The sequence below is a fragment of the Palaemon carinicauda genome, chromosome 20, assembly GCF_036898095.1.
Source record: "Palaemon carinicauda isolate YSFRI2023 chromosome 20, ASM3689809v2, whole genome shotgun sequence".
Lineage (NCBI taxonomy): Eukaryota > Metazoa > Arthropoda > Malacostraca > Decapoda > Palaemonidae > Palaemon > Palaemon carinicauda.
In genome coordinates this window covers 110,004,843-110,015,106 of record NC_090744.1, presented here as the reverse complement: position 1 = coordinate 110,015,106, position 10,264 = coordinate 110,004,843, and the positions used below count along the sequence as shown (strand labels likewise).

General features: G+C 35.3%; 1 protein-coding gene across 1 annotated transcript in view; it reads left to right on the top strand.

Moving 5' to 3' along the window:
• Positions 1–9,401, top strand: part of LOC137614362 (glycerol-3-phosphate acyltransferase 3-like) — a 12,649-nt gene extending 3,248 nt beyond the window's left edge. The window contains exons 3-9 of the mRNA XM_068344149.1: positions 416–586; positions 2,251–2,499; positions 2,825–2,927; positions 3,137–3,252; positions 3,934–4,042; positions 6,641–6,828; positions 9,095–9,401. Coding sequence (XP_068200250.1) covers positions 416–586; positions 2,251–2,499; positions 2,825–2,927; positions 3,137–3,252; positions 3,934–4,042; positions 6,641–6,828; positions 9,095–9,323 — 1,165 coding nt within the window. The 3' untranslated portion in view covers positions 9,324–9,401. The remainder of the gene's footprint in view (positions 1–415; positions 587–2,250; positions 2,500–2,824; positions 2,928–3,136; positions 3,253–3,933; positions 4,043–6,640; positions 6,829–9,094) is intronic.
• Positions 9,402–10,264: the final 863 nt, after the last annotated feature.

Below are 10,264 nucleotides of genomic sequence, written 5' to 3'. Positions count from 1 at the left end.
TCTCTCTCTCTCTCTGTATATATATATGTATATATATATATATATATAAATATAAATATATATATATATATATATATATATATATTATGGCCACGCTCAGGTCTCACTGTCCCTCGGGTAGGGGGAGAGGGAGTAGTCAAGCACTGGTGCGAGGGGAGTGCGTGTGCATGTTTGTGCATATATATCTAAAATCTAAATATTTAGTCGTCAATTTTGATAGCTCGCATACACTAATAATAATAATAATAATAATAATAATAATAATAATAATAATGATAATAATAATAATCTCTTCTTTAACTCAGGAATATGACCTATCAATATTCTTTTTCAGACAAGCGTCATTCATCACTATTATTTACTATTCTCTCCAATAAAACAATTCGACTATCCTGTCATTAACGTCTTTGTTCAGTGCAATTATAGATCCTGAATCACCTCACGCCGGGTCTTATTCCAACGAAGGATCCTACGCTTTCGAAGATGCTATGCCCTACATGGCAGCTGGCATGAGAGCCGTTGTACAGGACTGTGTCAACAGAAGCTTTAGTCCATCCGAACTTCGCACATGGAATATGCTTTCCAGGTAAGATTAAATATGCTCAACTTAAAAGCAAATTTCGGGGGAAAATATGCAGATAATTTGTGTGACTTGTGCAAAGATGAAGAAGATACTACTGAACATATATTTTTATGCCCAAAATTAGGACAGCTAATGAATATAGAAATAAGTTTAGGTACGCTAAAAAATCCGAGCAGGGTTCTGGCTGCATTTATAGGTAGGGCAATGCATATAAAAGAAGAATTTAAGAAGTCCAAACTGACCACAATAGGTTGCCAAAACTGATGAAAGCAAGGTGTTATCCTATCTAATTTCAAGGTAGAAGGGAATAAAAGTAAAAATTAAGAATCTCATTATGATATTAATTTATTTAAGGCACAGGTGATATAAACTTAATAACAATAATAAGAATAAGCTTAGAAGCTTTGCACCTATCTGTAAAGAGATAGAGTGCCCGCAAACTTATTTTGCGGAGTGAGCAATAAGGAACCAGGTAATTATAGTTAACATTTTCTTTCCCATCGATTATAATTGTAGGTAGGAAGAGAAAATGATTATGTTTTCCCACCTAATAGTGAAAAACTTTCAACCCCCCCCCCCCCCGGAAATATGATGTGCACTTAAGTAAGCAGCTCTTCTAGAAGAAGGACACTTCAAAATCAAATTAATGTTCTCTAGTCATAGGTAGTGCCATAGCCTCTGTACTTTACTCTACCACTGTCTTGGGTTAGAGTTCTCTTATTTGAGGGCATACTTAGGCACACTATTACATCGATTTCCTTATTTCCTTTCCTCACTGGGCTATTTTCTCTGTTGGAGCCCATGGTCTTATAACATCCTGCTTTTTCAAATAGGGTTGTAGCTTAGCTAGTAATGATAATGATGATAACCTGTCTGCTTCCCCATAACCATTCTACCATCTCACTGTGCAACTTCTTAACTTTTACTACAACTGAAGGGCTTAAGTAACTTAACCCTATTTGCACATTAGCACTGAATGAACTCCTGGACCAAAGCAAGATCATATGGCCTAGTGACTATAAAAACAGCAACAACAATATTTTTTCTTGGTCTTCATTCCTCTGAGTTGTATAAGAAATTAGGAAGGTAAATATTTGATTCTGTTGATATTTTTGATGATTCTAATGGATAACAATACATTTGAAGCAGATTTCATTAATAAAATAATTTTCCTGTTTGAGTTTTCAACTGTGAATGCGAGAATTTATCTCCAAAATCAATCAGGTAATCAATTTGCTATTTAGGAAACAAATGATGGGTAATTTTTAAAAACCAATTTTGTATCATTAGGGAGATCAAATAACGTAAATATCTTGTAAAAACAAGTTCTTGAAAGTTTCACCATACTTTATCTTATGTGAATGATTTTACATTAAAGACAAGAACTCACTGTATATATATATATATATATATATATATATATATATATATATATATATATATACATATATATATATATATATATATATATATATATATATATATATATAATGTGTGTGTAAATACATTATGTATACACACACACACACACACACACACACATATATATATATATATATATATATATATATATATATATATATATGCAGTGGGTCCTTGTTTTTGGTGCATATAAATATATTAATCTAGTAATTCTGTGAATCGTTCCTCTAACAATCGTTTTGAAGGACGATGCATACAAGGAATCTTCGGCTGAGCCCTTCCCTGACGGTGTTTTGGATGGTGGGCTTCTTCATCCGGTACTTCTTCCTCCTTCCGATGAGAATGCTGGTCCTCATCCTTAGCGTTGTGACCCTGACTGTCCTCTGCACGGCTGTCGGGTTTCTCCCGGACGGCGACTTCAAGAAGAAGGTCAACGCCTGGGTTGTCACTTGGTGCTTCGACTTTGTAGCTGGGTCTCTGTCTGTTGTGGCCAGGTATTGGGGTTCCAAGTTTTCAAGCTTATTTTCTTCTAGTCTGATTTATGTGGTTTGTTATGCAATTTGCGGTAATGATAAATGATAAATAAGATGTTTTGAAGTTTATGTAAAAGACATAATCTTCCTGTTAGAGATATACAATTATTACTGCACTGAGTAACTTTCTCTCTCTCTCTCTCTCTCTCTCTCTCTCTCTCTCTCTCTCTCTCTCTCTCTCTCTCTCTCTGCATATACAGAGAAATTCTGCATTCAAAATGTATTTTAATCCTTCAATAAACTTGGCTTATTTCTACAATATAATACCCCATTTTCCATCCCAAAGGTTCCACGACATCGAAAATCGACCGTCCCATGGAATAGCAGTTGCAAATCATACCTCCCCTATAGATTCTATGGTTTTAGCAACGGATCAATGTTATGATATGGTAAGAAGACTGGCTGAGGTTCACTTATGTTCACTTATGGTATTATGATTTTTAAAAAATCAGTAATGTTGGACCTGGTCCCTATTTTTGGTGGGTAACCACCAGATAAAGACTGACACCCTCAGTATACTACTACCCTTGCATAGTTGACTTTAGTTAATGAAACTCTAAAATATTCTTTATTAAAATTAACTCCCAAACTGTTACAGGTGGGCCAAAAAGCCACAGGACTTCTAGGAATGTTCATGACTGCTCTGTCAAAGTCCTCTGGCCACATCTGGTTTGATAGATCTGAAGCTAGGGACAGAAATGCTACATTCAATAAGTAAGTCTTCTGTATCTAGTTTGATTGATATTGGTTTTTTTATTCGAATTTTATTTCTGGTTATATGCTTAATCAAATTTTTGTGTTTAGTAAACCGGTCTGTTATTATTTGTGATGAATATTATGGTTTGCTGTAATAAATTCACTTTTTATGGAGGTTTTACTTTTTAATCGTTTTTTCTACGTTCTATTTCTATTTTTTTTTTTTTTACAAAACTTGATAGATTTATTGTTTAAAAAGCTAGTGATTTCTAAACAAGAAGTGCTATAATAGTTAAAGCAAGATTTCTTTATTTAATGTAATTTTAAATTTGCTGTTGTTACACACACATATCATGAGGACACATGAACACACACGAATATACAGTATATATATATATATATATATATATATATATATATATATATATATATATATATATATATATATGTATATATATATATATATATATATATATATATATATATATATATATATATATGTGTGTGTGTGTGTGTGTATGTATGTGTGTATGTCTGTTTATACATATCAGGAAATTACTAAATTTTATGACTACAAAACATACATTCATATTAAAGATAATTTATGCTAAGCTGTAACCTTGAAGAAATCAAAGGTTTAATCTAATACACAACAACAACTCCTCCTGTGTCGTCTGCTGTCAATTCCACGACAACCAGGTTGCAGACGCATGCGCAGAACACCAAACTGCCACCTATTCTCATTTATCCGGAGGGCACTTGCGTCAACAACACGGCCGTCATGCAGTTTAAGAAAGGAGCATTCGAGGTAATTATCTTATTGATTTGAGAGTCCTCTAGCGGCGCGCTTTTGAAGTAAAACTGAGAGATAGAAAGATGAATCTAGATAATGGATAAGCTTTGATAAACGAGGAATATAAGGTTGAAAAAAAGGAGAATAATAAAAGAAAAAAGTTCCCTCTATATATATATATATATATATATATATATATATATATATATATATATATATATATATATATATGTATATTTATATATAAATATATATATATATATATATATATATATATATATATATATATATATATATAGCCTATAAAGAGGGGCCCCCTTATTATAATAAAATTCAAGAACTCCATCAACGTTCCAAGCGGGAGCCCCTAAATGTTAGGTTCCACAGACTTAGCCAAAACACTTGGGATAAATTAGTCATTGACGATGACGACCTTTGCGCGGTTACAAGGACTCTCTCTAACGAACATACTCGAGATCATAACTGGTGTAGGAGACTAGATCCCAAAGTCAATTGTGATCCGCCCCGACCGAGATATATCTCAACTGACTAAAACAACATAAATAAATATTTTTAATTAATAAATCAAATTAATTTTCAATAACAAACTTCATTACTAATTTGACATCATAACTTTTTTACCTTCGAATAGGTCCATCAGACATTCTTCTTGCAAGCTAGATGCGTGAACCAAAAAACCCTTCCTCTCCCTTCTCGTCCTTTCCCTTCCTATCCGATCTTGGCTGCCTAACATTGCACGAGGGTCTGCCCCTCTCTTTTACTCTCCTCCTATACTTCTTTTTCTCCCTTTTCCCTTACTCCTTCCCTTCCCGAGTACCTGCCTTAGGGCTATAAACTGGATTGTATCCAGGGGTACTCTTCCTTATCCCTTATTCCCCACTTCCCTATCCTTATCCTTGTTGTGTATATATATATATATATATATATATATATATATATATATATATATACATATATATATATGTATATATATACAGATACAGTATATATATACACATATATACAGTATATACGAGGCCTGTCTAAAAAGTATCCAACCTTATGCCAGAAAAAATATTTCACATACCTGACAGGATTTGGACCCTAATCCCCTTCAAAGTAAGCCCCTTGTGCTTGCACACACTTAGCCCACCGATCCATCCACTGCTGGAAACACCTCTGGAAGTCTTCTTTTGGAATGGTGTTCATCTTCGCCGTCGCGTTCCGCATTATCTTTTCTCTAGTCTCAAAACGGGATCCTTTCAGTGGCGTCTTCAATTTTGGAAACAACCAGAAGTAGCAAGGAGCCATGTCTCGAGAGTAGGGAGGTTGGCAAACAACTGGAATTTCATGTTTGGCCAAGAAATGTTGGATCAATTGGGATGAGTGTGCGGGGCGTTCGTGATGCGGTTGCCAATTTTTCGCCGTCCACATGTCTGGCCTTTTGCGCCAAATTGCGTCATGGAGACGCTGGAGAACATCTTGATAGTACTCCTTTGTCATTGTTTGTCATTTTGTGATGCACAATTCCACGGATATCAAAGAAAACAGTCAGCATCACCTTCATTTTGCTTGGCACCTGTCGCGCTTTTTTCGGCCTTGGAGACTCGGGATGCTTCCATTGCGACGACTGTCTTTTTTTTTCTGGGTCGTACCCGTACACCCATGACTCATCTCCAGTTATCACGGTGTTCAGAAACTGAGGATCAGTGTTGGCAGTGTCCTGGAGGTCCTTTGCAACTTGAAAACGGAGGTCCTTTTGTTCCGGCGACAACAACCTGGGCACAAATTTTGCAGCCACTCTGTGCATGTTCAAATCATCACGCAAAATTGCATGTGCGGAATGTTTACTCACTCCAACCTCTAGGGCAATCTCCCGCATGGTCGAACGACGATCTGCCATCACCAAATTTCACACCCTGTCAACAACAGCTGCACTCCGAGCAGTTTGGGGCCTGCTGGAACGATGGTCACTCTCTGTTGATGCACGGCCACTTTTGAATCGGTTGAACCACTCCTTAATTCATGTTACACCAATCGCATCTTCTCCAAACACCTGCTGAATCTTACGAATTGTTTCGCTTTGAGAATCACCAAAATTTGATGCAGTATCTTTGCTCAACACGTTCAGTCATCTTGAGAGAATCGGTAATCCGACACACACGTTGTATAGCACCTCACTCAGCGACCGACAGGCGGCAACTGACGCGCTGGATGGTGGTGAAAAAATTCACGCATGCGCATGAAGGTGTCTTCCTTCACTGTGCAGAGTGGCGTCACGCTATCGTCTCTATTTTGGACAAGAAAAATAAAGGTCGGATACTTTTTAGACAGGCCTCGTATATATATATATATATATATATATATATATATATATATATATATATATATATATATATATATATATATATATATATATATATACAGTATATATATATATATATATATATATATATATATACAGTATATATATATATATATATATATATATATATATATAAGTTTAGCCCTTAAGATGTCCGGTAAAGACAAAATAATTGTCGCAAATATTGGAAACCTCCCTGCCTGGCGATATGTTCGAGGGGGTTCTTACCCTCTATCTTCTCATCCCAGATCGACAGCGTGATCTACCCCATTGCCATAAGATTCGACCAACGTTATGGCAACGCCTTCTGGTACCAGGACACCTTCCTACCTTACGCATTCGACATGATGACATCGTGGGCCATCGTGTACGACGTGTGGTATATGCCACCGGTTCGACGGAGAGAAGGCGAATCTGCTGTTGCTTTCGCTCAGAGGTGAGAATGGTGTGTTTTTTTTGCGTAAGGATGAGACTGGTGTAATTTTTGCTTAAAGGTGATATTGGTGTCGTTTTTGCTTAGGGGTGAGAATAATGTAGTTTTTGCTTAGGGATGAGATTGGTGTCGTTTTTGCTCAGGGATGAGATTGGTGTCGTTTTTGCTTAGGTATGAGATTGGTGTCGTTTTTGCTTAAAGGTGAGATTGGTGTCGTTTTTGCTTAGAGGCGAGAATGGTGTCGTTTTTGCTTAGGTATGAGATTGGTGTCGTTTTTGCTTAAAGGTGAGATTGGTGTCGTTTTTGCTTAGAGGCGAGAATGGTGTCGTTTTTGCTTAGGGGTGAGATTGGTGTCGTTTTTGCTTAAAGGTGAGATTGGTGTCGTTTTTGCTTAGAGGCGAGAATGGTGTACTTTTGGCTTAGGTATTAGAATGATGTGATTTTTGCTTAGGGATGGGAATGGTGTAGTTTTTTCTTGAAAGTGAGATTGATGTAGTTTTTGCGTAGAGGCAAAAATGGTGTAGTTATTGCTTTAAGGTGAGATTAGTGTCGTTTTTGCTGAGAGGCAAGAATAGTGTATGTTTTGCTTAGGGATTAGAATGGTGTCGTTTTTGCTTAGGGACGAGAATGATGTAATTTTTGCTTAGGAATGAGAATGATGTAGTTTTTTGCTTAAAGGTGAGATTGGTGTAGTTTTGCTTAGAGGCGAGAATGGTGTATTTTTTGCTGAGGGAGGACAATAGTGTCGTTTTTGCTTAGGGATGAGAATGATGTAATTTTTGCTTAGAGTTGAGAATGGTGTATTTTTTGCTTAGAGATGAGGTTGGTGTCGTTTATGCTTAGGGAATAGAATTGTGTATCGTTTTTGCTCAGAGGTGAGATTGGTGTCGCTTATGCTTAGAGGTGAGAATAGTGTCGTTTTTGCTAAGGACGAGAATGATGTAATTTTTGCTTAGAGTTGAGAATGGTGTATTTTTTGCTCAGAAGTGAGATTGGTGTCGTTTTTGCTTAGGGATGAGAATGATGTAATTTTTGCTTAGAGTTGAGAATGGTGTATTTTTTGCTTAGAGATGAGGTTGGTGTCGTTTATGCTTAGGGAATAGAATTGTGTATCGTTTTTGCTCAGAGGTGAGATTGGTGTCGTTTATGCTTAGAGGTGAGAATAGTGTCGTTTTTGCTAAGGACGAGAATGATGTAATTTTTGCTTAGAGTTGAGAATGGTGTATTTTTTGCTCAGAAGTGAGATTGGTATCGTTTTTGCTTAGGGATGAGAATGATGTAATTTTTGCTTAGAGTTGAGAATGGTGTATTTTTTGCTTAGAGATGAGGTTGGTGTCGTTTATGCTTAGGGAATAGAATTGTGTATCGTTTTTGCTCAGAGGTGAGATTGGTGTCGTTTATGCTTAGAGGTGAGAATAGTGTCGTTTTTGCTACGGACGAGAATGATGTAATTTTTGCTTAGAGTTGAGAATGGTGTATTTTTTGCTCAGAAGTGAGATTGGTGTCGTTTTTGCTTAGGGATGAGAATGATGTAATTTTTGCTTAGAGTTGAGAATGGTGTATTTTTTGCTTAGAGATGAGGTTGGTGTCGTTTATGCTTAGGGAATAGAATTGTGTATCGTTTTTGCTCAGAGGTGAGATTGGTGTCGTTTATGCTTAGAGGTGAGAATAGTGTCGTTTTTGCTAAGGACGAGAATGATGTAATTTTTGCTTAGAGTTGAGAATGGTGTATCGTTTTTGCTCAGATGTGAGATTGGTGTCGTTTATGCTTAGAGATGAGAATGGTATCGATTTTTCTTAGGGATGAGAATGGTGTATCTTTATTTTGCTCAAAGTCTAGAATGGTGTCGTTTTTGTTTAGAGGTGAAATGGTGTAGTTTTTGCTCATAGATAAGAATGATGTAGTTTTTGCTTAGAGGTGAGAATAAATGATGGAGTAATAAATTCAGTTTGGTCTTTTCCCGGAGACGAGAACAGAACAAGAGTCAAAAAGAATTTAGTCTTTCGCTGAAAATTAAGAAGAGTTGAAAGCATGAATATTGTGTAGTTTCGCCCAGAGTTGAGAATAATTGAGATAGTTAATTTGGTGTCTTTTTATTTATTCAGAGTTAAAGATAGTTGGTAAAATTAACATTGTGTAGTCTTTTAGAGTTGAGGATAGTTATGAAAATGTACCAAGTTCAAGAAAAACATTCTTAAGTGATATACGTATGACTATTTTGAATCTATATTTAGTTATTATTCTATTCAAGGTTATTCTATCTTCTAGAGTAAAAACGATGATAGCTCACAGAGGGGGCTTCGTCGAATTAGCGTGGGATGGCCTCATCAAGCTTCATATAAACAAGGAAGAGGTTTGGAAGAAGAAGAGAGACTTGTTGAAAGATAAACAACAGCAAGCATTCGCTCGGCATCTCAGTCAACCTAACGGAGAAGAAGAAGAAGAAGAACAAAACAATAAACAAAACAACGACGAAGAGACGAAGAAGAATGATTGAGCTAATTCTATTTCTATTTTTATTTTTTAGTGTGTGTTATATTTTGGAAGAAAATCGATAAATGAATGTGGAAAAAGACGCATTTTTTTCATTTAGAAACAGCCATTGATTGCATCAAATTAGGGTACACTCTAACACACTATTCTGTCTTATTTCTTTTTTCCTTTTTTTTTGAAGTTTTTATAGTTTATATAAGAAAGATCTATTTTAATGTTGTTACTGTTATTGAAATATTTTATTTTAGTTGTTCATTACGTCCATTGTAGTTTATCTATTTCCTTCTTTCCTTACCTCACTGGGCTATTTTTTCCTGTTGGAGCCCTTGGGATTATAGCATCCTGCTTTTACAATAATAATAATAATAATAATAATAATAATAATAATGATGATGATGATGATGATGATGACAATAATAATAATAATAATGAAATGAATATAATAATAATAATAATAATAATAATAATAATAATAATAATAATAATAATAATAATAATAATAATAATAATAATAATAATAATAACGTGAAGTAGCCAGGTTCTAAATAAATCTGGCTGGAAATGTCCGATATTAAAACTGACCGGAGTATTTTATACAAAATTTTGCCATTTTAGACATAAATTTAAATTTGTTTCATAAATGCTTACTGAATATGCTTTTACCAAGGCATTTTAGTTTTTAAAAAATGCATAATCAGGACTGATATATTTCTGATTACTTCTACTGTAGCTACCATCTCTCCTCAACCAAGCAACCCCTTCTTATTCTTTCATTAAGAAGCTAAAATCTCTCTTGTTTTGAAGTGTTTCGATAATGTGGATTTGACACTTGAACACGGAGAACGCTTCGTGATGCTCTACTGTAAATAACTAAGAACGTATACCACTAACATATTCTGTAGGTCCTGTACAAGATATAAAAATACAGGTCTATTTTGATCCTGT